The sequence below is a fragment of the Argopecten irradians genome, chromosome 2, assembly GCF_041381155.1.
Source record: "Argopecten irradians isolate NY chromosome 2, Ai_NY, whole genome shotgun sequence".
Taxonomy (NCBI): Eukaryota; Metazoa; Mollusca; class Bivalvia; order Pectinida; family Pectinidae; genus Argopecten; species Argopecten irradians.
Genome location: NC_091135.1, coordinates 16,419,831 through 16,435,593, shown reverse-complemented (window position 1 = coordinate 16,435,593; position 15,763 = coordinate 16,419,831). Strand labels below are relative to the sequence as shown.

Below are 15,763 nucleotides of genomic sequence, written 5' to 3'. Positions count from 1 at the left end.
TCAGATCAAATATTTTACCATTTTGTAATGATGAAAAAACTCTCCATTAAACACTTGCAATATGTATTGTTATCAGAGGTCCACTGAATCAACTAGTTGTTGTTTATTTTTTTAGGGCACGCTATGCATAACAATCGCCATTCCTTAGCATTCACTCCTATGGCCGATAAAACAGTTTCCCCGACAAAGCCTACAGTTACCAATGGAGTGCCCAGGTCTCAGAGTTACCGCGTTGCTCCAGATACCGATAGATCTGTCTCGTTACCACAGCGACCACGCAGCGTGACGCCGCAACCTGTACCACCTGACGTAGACCCAAAGTATGATGATTGGTAAAGGGCAACATAATACATTCTCAATGTTGTACACTAATAGAGGGAAAATAATACATTCTGGATGTTGTACACTTACATAGGGCAACATAATACATTCTCAATGTTGTACACTTATATAGGGCAACATAATACATTCTCAATGTTGTACACTTATATAGGGCAACATAATACATTCTCATGTTCAATATGTTGTTGTACACTTATATAGGGCAACATAATACATTCTCAATGTTGTACACTTATATAGGGCAACATAATACATTCTCAATGTTGTACACTTATATAGGGCAACATAATACATTCTCAATGTTGTACACTTATATAGGGCAACATAATACATTCTCAATGTTGTACACTTATATAGGGCAACATAATACATTCTCAATGTTGTACACTTATATAGGGCAACATAATACATTCTCAATGTTGTACACTTATATAGGGCAACATAATACATTATAAGGGCAAATAATACATTTCAATGTTGTACACTTATATAGGGCAACATAATACATTCTCAATGTTGTACACTTATATAGGGCAACATAAATACATTCTCAATGTTGTACACTTATATAGGGCAACATAAACATTCTCAATGTTGTACACTTATATAGGGCAACATAATACATTCTCAATTTTACACTATATAGGGCAACATAATACTTCTCAATGTTGTACACTTATATAGGGCAACATAATACATTCTCAATGTTGTACACTTATATAGGGCAACATAATACATTCTCAATGTTGTAACTTATATAGGGCAACATAATACATTCTCAATGTTGTACACTTATATAGGGCAACATAATACATTCTCAATGTTGTACACTTATATAGGGCAACATAATACATTCTCAATGTTGTACACTTATATAGGGCAACATAATACATTCTCAATGTTGTACACTTATATAGGGCAACAATAATCATTTCAATGTTTGTACACTTATATAGGGCAACATAATACATTCTCAATGTTGTGTACTTATATAGGGCAACATAATAACATTCTCTCAATGTTGTACACTTATATAGGGCAACATAATACATTCTCAATGTTGTACACTTATATAGGGCAACATAATACATTCTCAATGTTTACACTTAAGGGCAACATAATACATTCTCAATGTTGTACACTTATATAGGGCAACATAATACATTCTCAATGTTGTACACTTATATAGGGCAACATAATACATTCTCAATGTTGTACACTTATATAGGGCATCATAAACATTCTCAATGTTGTACACTTATATAGGGCAACATATACATTCTCAATGTTGTACACTTATATAGGGCAACATAATACATTCTCAATGTTGTACACTTATATAGGGCAACATAAACATTCTCAATGTTGTACACTTATATAGGGCAACATAATACATTCTCAATGTTGTACACTTATATAGGGCAACATAATACATTCTCAATGTTGTACACTTATATAGGGCAACATAATACATTCTCAATGTTGTACACTTATATAGGGCAACATAATACATTCTCAATGTTGTACACTTATATAGGGCAACATAATACATTCTCAATGTTGTACACTTATATAGGGCAACATAATACATTCTCAATGTTGTACACTTATATAGGGCAACATAATACATTCTCAATGTTGTACACTTATATAGGGCAACATAATACATTCTCAATGTTGTACACTTATATAGGGCAACATAATACATTCTCAATGTTGTACACTTATATAGGGCAACATAATACATTCTCAATGTTGTACACTTATATAGGGCAACATAATACATTCTCAATGTTGTACACTTATATAGGGCAACATAATACATTCTCAATGTTGTACACTTATATAGGGCAACATAATACATTCTCAATGTTGTACACTTATATAGGGCAACATAATACATTCTCAATGTTGTACACTTATATAGGGCAACATAATACATTCTCAATGTTGTACACTTATATAGGGCAACATAAACATTCTCAATGTTGTACACTTATATAGGGCAACATAATACATTCTAAATGTTGTACACTTATATAGGGCAACATAATACATTCTCAATGTTGTACACTTATATAGGGCAACATAATACATTCTCAATGTTGTACACTTATATAGGGCAACATAATACATTCTCAATGTTGTACACTTATATAGGGCAACATTAATTCTATGTTGTACATAGGGCAACATAATACATTCTCAATGTTGTACACTTATATAGGGCAACATAATACATTCTCAATGTTGTACACTTATATAGGGCAACATAATACATTCTCAATGTTGTACACTTATATAGGGCAACATAATACATTCTCAATGTTGTACACACTTATATAGGGCAACATAATACATTCTCAATGTTGTACACTTTAATAGGGCAACATAATACATTCTCAATGTTGTACACTTATATAGGGAACATAATACATTCTCAATGTTGTACACTTATATAGGGCAACATAATACATTCTCAATGTTGTACACTTAGGGCAAATAATACATTTCATGTGTACACTTATATAGGGCAACATAATACATTCTCAATGTTGTACACTTATATAGGGCAACATAATACATTCTCAATGTTGTACACTTATATAGGGCAACATAATACATTCTCAATGTTGTACACTTATATAGGGCAACATAATACATTCTCAATGTTGTACACTTATATAGGGCAACATAATACATTCTCAATGTTGTACACTTTATAGGGCAACATAATACATTCTCAATGTTGTACACTTATATAGGGCAACATAATACATTCTCAATGTTGTACACTTATATAGGGCAACATAATACATTCTCAATGTTGTACACTTATATAGGGCAACATAATACATTCTCATTGTTGTACACTTATATAGGGCAACATAATACATTCTCAATGTTGTACACTTATATAGGGCAACATAATACATTCTCAATGTTGTACACTTATATAGGGCAACATAATACATTCTCAATGTTGTACACTTATATAGGGCAACATAATACATTCTCAATGTTGTACACTTATATAGGGCAACATAATACATTCTCAATGTTGTACACTTATATAGGGCAACATAATACATTCTCAATGTTGTACACTTATATAGGGCAACATAATACATTCTCAATGTTGTACACTTATATAGGGCAACATAATACATTCTCAATGTTGTACACTTATATAGGGCAACATAATACATTCTCAATGTTGTACACTTATATAGGGCAACATAATACATTCTCAATGTTGTACACTTATATAGGGCAACATAATACATTCTCAATGTTGTACACTTATATAGGGCAACATAATCATTCTCAATGTTGTACACTTATATAGGGCAACATAATACATTCTCAATGTTTACACTTATATAGGGCAACATAATACATTCTCAATGTTGTACACTTATATAGGGCAACATAATACATTCTCAATGTTGTACACTTATATAGGGCAACATAATACATTCTCAATGTTGTACACTTATATAGGGCAACATAATACATTCTCAATGTTGTACACTTATATAGGGCAACATAATACATTCTCAATGTGTACTCAATATCTAATGTTGTACACTTATATAGGGCAACATAATACATTCTCAATGTTGTACACTTATATAGGGCAACATAATACATTCTCAATGTTGTACACTTATATAGGGCAACATAATACATTCTCAATGTTGTACACTTATATAGGGCAACATAATACATTCTATCAATGGGGGCAATAATACATTCTCAATGTTGTACACTTATATGGGCAACATAATACATTCTCAATGTTGTACACTTATATAGGGCAACATAATACATTCTCAATGTTGTACACTTATAGAGGGCAACATAATACATTCTCAATGTGTACATATATCAATGTTGTACACTTATAAAGGGCAAAATGACAACATTTTCAATGTTGTATGCTAATTGAGGGAAAATAATACATTCTCAATGTTATACACTTACAGAGGGCAACATAATACATTCTCAAAATGTTTTACACTTGTAGAGGGCAACTTAATCTGTACACTTGTAGAGGGCAACTTAATCTCAATGTTGTACACTTGTAGAGGGCAAAATGATACAGTCTCAGTTTTGTGTATTAATGACTTAATTATAACATATGTCTGTCCGGTGACTCTCCTGTCACACCATTCATAGTTTACTGAAGACAGAGGATTTTTACTGCTCTCCATTTTTGCAAATATTTGTAATTTGTATTTGTTTATGACCAATGATTTATCCTCAGTATCAAAATAATAAGTAAATATTATTCACCCATTCCACATATAAGATATGTCTAAAAGCATTAATAAGTAATGTAAATATCAAACATAATCTAATAAAATCTAGTTTTAATTCTTGCCAACCCTGTAAAGGAAATACAGGGAGATAACTCCCATGAATTATCTGAGTTGTTTCTGTAACCTGTTTAACATATTTTAACTGGTTTCTTGGTAACAGGTTTCGTATGGACAAGATGGAGGCCCAGATAGCCAATCTAGCTGCCTGGGTACAGACTGCCGTCGTGTCCACCAACTCAAGTCGCGCCAGCAGTGTCCGCAGTGGGGCAAGTACCACACCCTCCGACATCGCAGGCTCACAATTCGGGAGTACACCTGGAAGTAAGTACCACAGGTCATTTCCTTAGGGTTTCAAGGTCATTGGGGCTAATACTGAGGTGTTGATTGGTATAAATTTAAGCATAAAATGATTTATATATACATGTGAAATATATTATTTTATTTTTAGTTATAGGAGAGAGCTTTGGCTTGGGGGTATAATAGATTTAATTTAATTGCTTCAAAGCATCTTTGATAAAGAATGGATCTAAACATCTCTTTAATAGCAGATAATCTTGAAGTCATAATGAAGGCTCAATATTGAACCGCATGATATCTCAAGCTAATCAGTAAATATTTGAAATTTGTTGACTTGTATAAATAATTTTAAAATATTTTCATTTTTTTTTCAATATTTTCTTTAATCGCCTTGATTTCACACCTTTTAATTACATCAGTATCATTTAGTTTAATTATAATTAATTGACTGTCAAAGACAAAATATGAATTAATTTTAATTAGTATTTCTACAAAAAACAAATAAATATTTCTGAGTATATTTTCTGATATCCAGGGACTATAAGGCATGAAATTTGAGATATAAACTTACCTGTGGAGCATGAGCTATTAAAAGCTACTAACCAATTCACTGCTTAATCAGAATAGTTAGGACCTGGATTTATTTTAGAAAATTAAATTTAAATTTCTCCAAAAAAATTAGATTAAAAAACAGATCAATAGTGACATATTCTCAATTTTTTCCAACTTATAATAGTTAGTTCTTCTTTTCTTTTAAAGCTTATTTTATCCTCATATTATACAACAAAATTGGTGCACCGATTTCATTTTATCTATTTTTATAAGCATGGTCTATATTGTTTGGTGATTTTTTTGTAAATATTACAAATATTAAAATGAATTATAATGTCTATTTCTTTTAAAAGATTTTGGATTCAGTTCAATCAAAATTATTATTTGACTTATTAAGCTTTGTGATCAGTTTCAAAATTAATTTTTTTTTCTCTGTACTTTGATTACATGAAAATCTGAAATTACATTAATCATCTGTATTTATCTGATAAAAAGATCAAAGACTGTGTGCCCTTCGGATAAATATGAAGATGCTCTTCAGGGAAAGTATTATAAAGTGCTTAAAATGACACTACCTCATGTTTGTATGAAAATATTTCTGTGGTGTTTTTTTTGGCGAATTTATGATCAAATGTTTTAATGATTTTTCATAGACATATGCATTGCAAGGGTTTATATGAAAAAGACAGTTGTTCATTAAATATATTTTCAAATCTAAAATTTTAATTCAAGAAGAATAATGTTGACATACTATATGCGTAAATTTTTAAATGCTGGGTGAGTTTGGCTTTGGGTTTTCCACATGCATGTGCCTTTTTACTTTTCAGAAGTAGAAGAGGATGGTGAAAATAAAGGTATATATATATACCACAATGTCATAACGAGGCACTCCTTGCCTTGTTCACAAATATATCAATCTGTTCTTAATTCATATTAACTAATCTATTTTAGACAATGGGATTACTTCACATACCACATGATACCTGATTACATTTGTGCGGAACTAGTGTCTCCAGTTGTCATGGAACGTAACTCTTTGTAATCTTCCCGCTGAAATGACATTTACGCGATATCACCATTTGATGTAATTCCATCACCAATAGAAACAATAGTCCTGCACAAGCGTTATTAGGTATCACATGTTACGTGAATTAGATCCATTTACCAGTATACTAAGGAGATATTATTAACATTTTAATGTACAAATCATATGTCACATTTTAAAATCCTTGAACTGTATTTCTTCAAAGCTTCTGTAAAGCTTCAAATCTAACAGTTTTTTTGTGATTGTGTCAAAATGTTAGTGTGAAAAAAGATCAGATGGTATATTTGCTGATGTCTGTTTGGAGATTGAGGCTATATGCTACCTTTATATTAGAAAAGCATCACCTCTTATGTGGGGATTTAATGACTGGGTCTATGTATACACCATCTTTTGTTTCTCATTTTCAAAGAGCTGTGCTCATTAAGGGAGGTAACTGTATGTTAATGTTAAAGGTAGCATATATCCTTAAGGCATTTCTTTAACTCTGTTTCTATTTCTGCTCACCTCTGCACAGTCATGAATTATGTTGAATGACCTCTGTTGATATTTAGAAAATTAGATTATAAAAAAAGTTTAATTTCATTGGCTTGTCTTAAGAATATTAGTATAAACTTACAGGCTAATATATGACCTCACTTTCATGGTAAATGTTAAGTTTTTGTGACAATCTGTTTTTCAAGTGTTTAATCCATTAATGAATTAGCCCAATACCTGAAGTCATTCACATTGATTCTCTTTTGCATGTGTTATACAAACCTGCTGTATTCAACTACTGTATCATTTTTTGATAAACAAACACGCTAAAAGTGTTAAGTAGCTGAATTCAGTTAAATTGATTATTTGTTTTATCTTTTGTTGTCTGTTATGTAATACTGGAATTGTTTTTCAACATCACAGATATTCGTACATAATTTAATATTACATTTCAAATTGTACACTTTCTGTACAAATATGGGCCACAAATGAAGACATATGCCTTACGGTGTCCATGTTGAGAAACATGTGTTAATAGCAAGGTGGAATAGGTATCGTGTGTTTCTTCAGAATTACATGGAAACAATAATTAATTGCTAATGTTTATACTGCAAATGAATTATAAGGGAAAGTAAAGTTAATTTTCATTAAAGATGAGCATTACCAGACTTACTTGATGGAAATTTTAAGGAAAGGCCAAGAAGGAATAGATTTATTTCTTTCATGCCTACGGATGTAATCTCATGCCTCCTGAGGCTGTATTGCATGGCTAGCCATGCAATAAAGCCTTGCGACGTCACAGCGCCAACCAAATTTCTATTTTCTCCGTAAAATTTTAACATTTTTATTCACAAACTTGACTGGTTTTACTATAATAGATGCAAACAACAGAATTTTTGTTGAAAATATCGGGTAATTTACATGTATGAAAAATTGACTTTCAGTCGTGGATTTCTGCGTATTTATTTCAAATTGCAATAAAACGTCGAGGTATGAAGGTATGAAAGAAAAATACTATGTCATAAGTGGATATGAAGGATAGGGGATTTCTGCCCTCGGGATCACAAAATGTTGCAAAACCCTCGGCAAGCCTCAGGTTTTACTACATTTTGTGACCCTCGGGTAGAATATCCTTATCCTTCATATCCACATATGAAAGAGTCTTATAATATTTTATACTTCTAATATAAAAATAGAGAAAACTCACACCTACATACTGCTATATACCCAGGACTATGTAACTAGATTGGTGTAAGACAATTTATTTTTGCACCCAAACATGTTTTGTTCTGTTATGATATATATATACACAAAAAACTGAAAAATAATCAACATATAGATGTATGTATAATTATCATATCGATCACTCTATATTAAGAAATAATTGGCATTTTATTTGTGCATGTGAATGTTATATATAATAGTTTTTGAAAGTGAAACCATGAGTGGCACACCACAGAAGCTTAATCACTATCACTGATGATATTCTCACCTAGCTTCTGTGAGGACGAGGAAAAGGAATTGGTTAATAGAGTATGTTAATTTTGACATTATAAACTGCTGTATTTTGATAACTATCAATAGGTTTAATCATTTTACCACAGACAAATTATTCTTACTACATCAAAGTGGAGATAATCAGGTTATAGGGGCCTGAGGAGGAAGCAGGGTGTTTTAATAGAGATGTTAAATTTAAGATACATAACATTACAGCGTCCACATACATTTGGTGTAAATGTGTATCACTGCAGACCTCAACATTTAGGTTAGGAAGGTGCTCTCGGTAAAGGATGGTGGTTATATTAATCTAATAGTATAAAGATAGTTGAAGATTTGTTGACAGCCCAAAAGTTCAATAAGAAGAACTTTTTTCTGCATTTCTTTTGTTGCTGAATTCAAAAAGATATATATTTACCAAGCTTGTTTTAGCATATATTAGAAAGTAGTATAAACTTGATTCTACATTTAAAAAAATGTATTTTATAGTTGACAGAGCTTGAGAAGCATGATTTTCAATAGATAATGAGAATGAAATCAAATTTTTATTTGATTTATCTAAATAAATAGAATTGGTTTATTGTCGTCGTAGAGCATGGATTTCTAGGTTTGCCAGTGTCTTCTGTGTTCTTCTTCGTCTTTGGCTGGCCTCTCTCTTGTGATCTAGTCTCTCTCTCTCTTTCTCTCTCCATCTCTCTCGTGATCTCTCTTAACTCTCTTGACTCTAGCATGTAACTTATAATGTATTTTAAGGTTTTGATAGGGAGAATGATTTCAGAACGTCTATACAACCTGGCTGTCATGTTTGAAAATATGAAAACCTAAATGACTACACAAGAACATATCATTTCTCTGCATATTAATCTGCCCTGTTATTCAGGAATTTGTGTGAATATAACACTTTAATAATGTTTTAAATCCATTAATAAATCATTAAATAATTGAAAAATGAAAAAGTAAATTTTTCCAAGAAAATGTAACAAACTATCCATAGCTACTTTTGATAAAATTTCTCTTATTTGATTTCAGCTTCACATCAAAATACTTGTATTTTCCTGTTAATATACCTAGGATTATGTTACTTTTCAGGTTTATCTGATCTTTCGACGGCATCACAAACAACCTTGACCCCAGGAATAAAGGAAGGAATCCTTAACATCAAGAAGCAGACGACAGAACTTCGCTCTGATTTACGTAATATTCGGCGGCTTCACCAACTCAATAAGGAGTGTATACAGGAGTCAATTCAAGAGACGTTGGAGAAAATTACCGTAAGAAACAGTTGTTTCTTAACAGAAGATTAAATGATTACAAGTTTTGGTAAAATTTAAGTTATAGAAAATATTCTAAGGAAAGATTGTTAAGGTTACAGAGAATCTACCAAAGGATCAAATAGAATACACAGTAACATGTTATATATCTTTTAGAGTTAATATATGATTCCTGTTTGGTTAACTTGAGGATGGACAAGCTTGGTCAGGATAGACCACTTTATACTGTAAATGATGACCTTTCTATGATTACAGAAAGTTTTATCTACTGTTCCGGGCTCAGAGAACCAAGTCCTTCGTAAACAGCGCAGTGAAACTGATGTCCATTTAAAATCCTACATCAGTGACAAGGCTATGGCGTTTACAGAACTAAGGTAGGCAGGCTAGAGGTTCATTTTCTGATGTTTAGTTTGTGCCATCATCATCAAATTACTTTTTGTCTTGATCTTAACTGTTAACGTTTCTTGTTATTACTCTTCCTTTGAATATCTTCATGACTTTTTCTCAACAAAAGTTAAAGTTGATTTTGGATCCCCCTCGATTTCATAATCATGATATTTATAGTAAGAATTAAAGCATTACAATGAAAGGGAGACAACTCTTAGTTACTATGTCAATTCAAGTCCTCAAGATATATGAACTTTTCTTTGTTTTTACCATCAGAGATAAACCAAGCTATACTCAAATGTTGATGTTAATCATGTTTCTTTTTTGACCTTACAGTGACCTTGAGGCATGTGTAGAAGAGCTTCGGTTTGATGTTCTGTCTAGACATTGTCTAGTGAACATGGCTGATGTGGAAGGGATGGCTCTTCTTCTTAGTCAAGTGGCTCGGTGTCTAGGGGAACTCAAAGGTAAGTCAGGGACTCAAAGTCAAGTGGAACTCAAAGGTAAGTCAGGGTACTCAAAGTCTAGGGGAACTCAAAGGTACACTGTAAGTTAGGGTACTCAACGTCTTGGGGAATTAACTCAAAGGTAAGTCAGGGGACTCAAAGTGAAGAGGAACTCGTTGATGAATCAGGAAGCTTAAAGACTATGAGACTCAAAAGTGATTCACTTGGCTCAAAGTCTAGAGGAACTCGAAGGTAAGTCAGGGTACTCAAAGTCTAGGGGAACTCAAAGGTGAGTGAGAAGGCTTTCAATGTTAATTTGCCCCTTTATATCAATATTTGAAACTACATATATCATAAAACTACAAAAACAAAATCTGAAAATACATGAAATAAAAGAAAATCGGCATGCACTCAAAACGCTAAATTTAAGCTTATCTTTTGTGACTACAGGTCTATTTCCATCACTACAAGAAGAAGTCAAACATGTGCTGGCGGGTGAAATGGAGGTAGTGGTCAAGGAAGAAAAGTAGGTTATACCATTATATTCAATGACGATATCATCAAAATATATCTTATAATAGGGAGTCATCTAACATCAAAGTCAAGCACTTTCTGCTTAAGGATGTACTCCTCTGAGAAGTCAAAATTTTCTTGTATTAAACTTTTTTTCTTATATAGATTTTTGGAAATAGGAGTTCATACCATGAAAGAAAATGAAAGAAAAAACATATGTCCGTGTGCTCGTTTTTGAGCTACTGTCACTCAAAGATACCTAGTTGACAAAATATTGGATTTTATGGGAATTTTGCCGTTTTGACCATATACACAAGATATTAAAGCCATAATTTCCTAATGAGGTGTTTGATATGTATTTATGTTTGTATAATTTATTTTCCAGTAGTCTTCATTTAAAATATACCAGTTTTGATCAAAACGACTAATATTTTTTCTCAGAATAACAAGATATGCTACCCCTACCCCTTAATTATGAGCTAAAAAATGCACCATTTTCAGCCATTTTTGCCAAATCTAACCCTTTATAGAAACAGTTCTGGTATTAAACTTTTGTTAATATTTTGCATATCAATAGGAAAAGGGTTGTTCTTTCAGAATCAGGCAGAAAAATGGGGGGTCCGTGTGCTTACTTTTTTGCCCCACTTGAAAATTTGTTATTTTTTAGTATTTTAGAGTAAAAATTATAAGTGCTCAAATTACCATTAAATGTAAAAATAAAGTGAAAAAAGTGAATCATTTCATACATTAATGCTCAATATTTTAATTATCACGAACCAAGTAAAGATTTACAGCAAAAATTAGCTCAATACAGCTAAAAATGCTGGTGCAGTGATGATTTAAGTAAAAACATTTTCAGTAAAAAATGTAAAAACTGTGGCTGTACTTGAAGCGAAAAAAGACACAATTTCAAAATGGCCGCCAAATGGGCCATTTCTCAAAATCCCCGTATAAAAAAATTGGCTAAAGTTAGAACTGTAATTTTTTGACAAAATTTGCAACTGGCAACTTGCTACAGATATTGATAAATTGCATTTGAAAATCTCGTAACTTCTTTGATCTTTGTCGAAACGAGACTTCAACGGGACTGAAACCTCAGAAGAATACATCCTTAACTTGGAACATACAGTAGTTCTTATTTATTCTTTTTATAGAGGAAAAGTTATATAACAAAATAAAGTTTACATGTATTAACTTAAGAGAAAAAGGATGTCTTTGATAGTTTAGTTGTTCTTGCTTTGTTTCACAAAGTTTAATAATTTTCTCTTCTAAGTTTTTGACCTATGATAATTTTTAATGTGTCTGTTTTTACAGATTCCTGAAAGATGAGCCTGAAAGTTTGGAAGAAGGTTTAAAACGTTGCAAGAAACTTACCAATACACTGTTTACATTAAAAAGGTAGAGTATTGTGTTATTCCTGTCACATTTAATATGGTCGCTTCCAAGATATTACTATTTCATCCCTCTGCTTTTTGGGGAAGGTGGTCTCTTCAAGTTATCTTTATATCCTTCAAGTTTGGTCCAACATTTTGAATTACTTGTCAGTCTTACCTTGTTGTAGTAAATTGATTCTACCTTCCCCAAAATGTGGTACTATGTAAGTTGTTATCTATATGGGACAAGGAAGTATTTCCAACGGTGTGGACAAAAAACAATGTCAAATTTTCGAGGCAATCTGCCCCTCTATCAAGACATATTATACAAACACAATTACATAATAGGATACAAACAGTAATGTGGGACAAAGTAGACAAATATTTAAATATACAGCACAATGGAGCACAATTTACCCTTTGGCAAGTGGCAGCTGAAGGCCGGATCTACCAAAATGTATCCATGCTATAGTTGTCAATATATGAAGACCTGTATATCAGACTAATTTGATTACAACTGTGATCAGTGTTAGTACTGAAGGACCTGAACTGCTTTCCTGTGATCAGTGTTAGTACTGAAGGACCTGAACTACTTTCCTGTGATCAGTGTTAGTACTGAAGGACCTGAACTGCTTTCCTGTGATCAGTGTTAGTACTGAAGGACCTGAACTACTTTCCTGTGATCAGTGTTAGTACTGAAGGACCTGAACTGCTTTCCTGTGATCAGTGTTAGTACTGAAGGACCTGAACTGCTTTCCTGTGATCAGTGTTAGTACTGAAGGACCTGAACTGCTTTCCTGTGATCAGTGTTAGTACTGAAGGACCTGAACTACTTTCCTGTGATCAGTGTTAGTACTGAAGGACCTGAACTGCTTTCCTGTGATCAGTGTTAGTACTGAAGGACCTGAACTGCTTTCCTGTGATCAGTGTTAGTACTGAAGGACCTGAACTGCTTTCCTGTGATCAGTGTTAGTACTGAAGGACCTGAACTGCTTTCCTGTGATCAGTGTTAGTACTGAAGGACCTGAACTACTTTCCTGTGATCAGTGTTAGTACTGAAGGACCTGAACTGCTTTCCTATGATCAGTGTTAGTACTGAAGGACCTGAACTGCTTTCCTGTGATCAGTGTTAGTACTGAAGGACCTGAACTGCTTTCCTATGATCAGTGTTAGTACTGAAGGACCTGAACTGCTTTCCTGTGATCAGTGTTAGTACTGAAGGACCTGAACTGCTTTCCTGTTAAATATTGCTCTTTGATTTGTTCCAAATGAATATTAAATTGTTCAGAAAAGTATATCTACCTGATAGTTAAAGATGCTCCACTACTGACAAATAGCGTATTTTCTCTATCAAAAACAGGAGCAGAAGATTTAGTATTTTTCTTCAGTTACAAAAGTTACTTACTTTACACCATTACCACCATTGAAAAGTTTGAGCTTCTAATTTTACTGCAAGAAAAAACTATCAAAAATATTTAATAAATATTTAAATAATTGCATCCTGGAAAAAATCTGTGGCACTATGTCCTATATGGAATGAAGCTCTGATATTGCATCCGCCAAAAGCAAAATGAATTATTTTATAATATTTTTTGTGTTAATTAGACTTATGTATACACTATTAAACACCAGTTTTTAGCCCACCATCATCAGATGGTGGGCTATTCAAATCGCCTTTCGTCCGTGGTCCGTCATCCATTCATCCGTCCGTCCATTAACAATTCTTGTTACCGCTATTTCTCAGAAAGTACTGAAGGGATCTTTCTCAAATTTCATATACAGGTTCCCCTATGACCCTAGTTGTGCATATGGCATTTTGGGACCAATCGGTCAACAAGATGGCCGACAGGCGGCCATCTTGGATTTTGATAGTTAAAGTTTGTTACCGCTATTTCTCAAAAAGTGCTAAAGGGATCTTTCTCAAATTTCATATCAGGTTCCCCTAGGACCCTAGTTGTGCATATTACATTTTGGGACCGATCGATGAACAAGATGGCCGACAGGCGGCCATCTTGGATTTTGATAGTTAAAGTTTGTTACCATTTCTCAAAAAGTGCTGAAGGGATCTTTCTCAAATTTCATATACAGGTTCCCCTAGGACCCTAGTTGTGCATATTACATTTTGGGACCGATCGATGAACAAGATGGCCGACAGGCGGCCATCTTGGATTTTGATAGTTAAAGTTTGTTACCGCTATTTCTCAAAAAGTACTGAAGGGATCTTTCTCAAATTTCATATATAGGTTCCCCTAGGGCCCTAGTTGTGCATGTTGCATTTTGGGACCGACTGGTCAACAAGATGGCCGACAGGCGGCCATCTTGGATTTTAATGGTTAAAGTTTGTTACCACTATTTCTCAAAAAGTGCTAAAGGGATCTTTATCAAATTTCATATACAGGTTCCCCTAGGACCCTAGTTGTGCATATTGCATTTTGGGACCGATCGGTAAACAAGATGATCGACTGACGGCCATCTTGGATTTTGATAGTTAAAGTTTGTTACCGCTATTTCTCAGAAAGTACTGAAGGGATCTTTCTCAAATTCCATGCATAGTTTCCCCTTGTACCCTAGTTGTGCATAGTACATTTAAGGACTGATCCATAATGCCTTTCGGGACTGATTGGTAAACAAGATGGCAAACCGGCCGCCATCTTAGATTTCATTGTTAAAGTTTGTTACCACTATTTCTTAGAAAGTACTATAGCGATCTGACTCAAATTTTATATGTAGTGTGTTTGAAAAAGTTTGAAAAGCAGGGAAAAGATCCCTCTTTCCATTGTCAGACATAGATCATTCTTTGGTGGGCGCCAAGATCCCTCTGGGATCTCTTGTTATTCGAATGATGAGTATCGTTTGTGTTCTGTCAGCAGTGGAGCATCTTTAAAGAAATACTTTTGATTTTGTAGACTTGCCTCAGTACAAGAACATCGTCCCCATCAGAAAACTGGACAGACGTTGGGAGGTAAACTACCTACAGATGGTGACCGTAAACATCTCCTCGACAACATCTCAGCCCTCGTCCCCGACCATAACGCTCGCATACAGAAACTGGAGGTGGGTAAAAACCAGAATTATAAGTGAGAATCTGAAGGTCAAAGATGTTGTTAATATGAGCTATAATTGATTAGAACCTATTTCAGTCAGATAGATCCCATATAAAAATACACAACTCCAATAAGAAAGCTGTTTATAAGTGATATATTATTAGTAACATATTGTCCAATGTTTCTCTATTCTGAAA

At 33.3% G+C, this 15,763-nt stretch overlaps 1 protein-coding gene across 15 annotated transcripts in view; it reads left to right on the top strand.

Annotated features, from left to right (window-relative positions):
• LOC138314620 (SRC kinase signaling inhibitor 1-like) overlaps positions 1-15,763 on the top strand; it is a 166,842-nt gene that overhangs the window by 148,961 nt on the left and 2,118 nt on the right. For 13 of the 15 annotated variants that reach the window (XM_069255042.1, XM_069255043.1, XM_069255037.1 and 10 more), the window contains 9 exons: positions 116-332; positions 4,828-4,988; positions 6,344-6,370; positions 9,622-9,803; positions 10,059-10,177; positions 10,527-10,657; positions 11,087-11,162; positions 12,464-12,547; positions 15,429-15,576. In XM_069255042.1, coding sequence (XP_069111143.1) covers positions 116-332; positions 4,828-4,988; positions 6,344-6,370; positions 9,622-9,803; positions 10,059-10,177; positions 10,527-10,657; positions 11,087-11,162; positions 12,464-12,547; positions 15,429-15,576 — 1,145 coding nt within the window. The remainder of the gene's footprint in view (positions 1-115; positions 333-4,827; positions 4,989-6,343; positions 6,371-9,621; positions 9,804-10,058; positions 10,178-10,526; positions 10,658-11,086; positions 11,163-12,463; positions 12,548-15,428; positions 15,577-15,763) is intronic. The other 2 variants (XM_069255038.1, XM_069255039.1) reach the window with 2 other exon arrangements.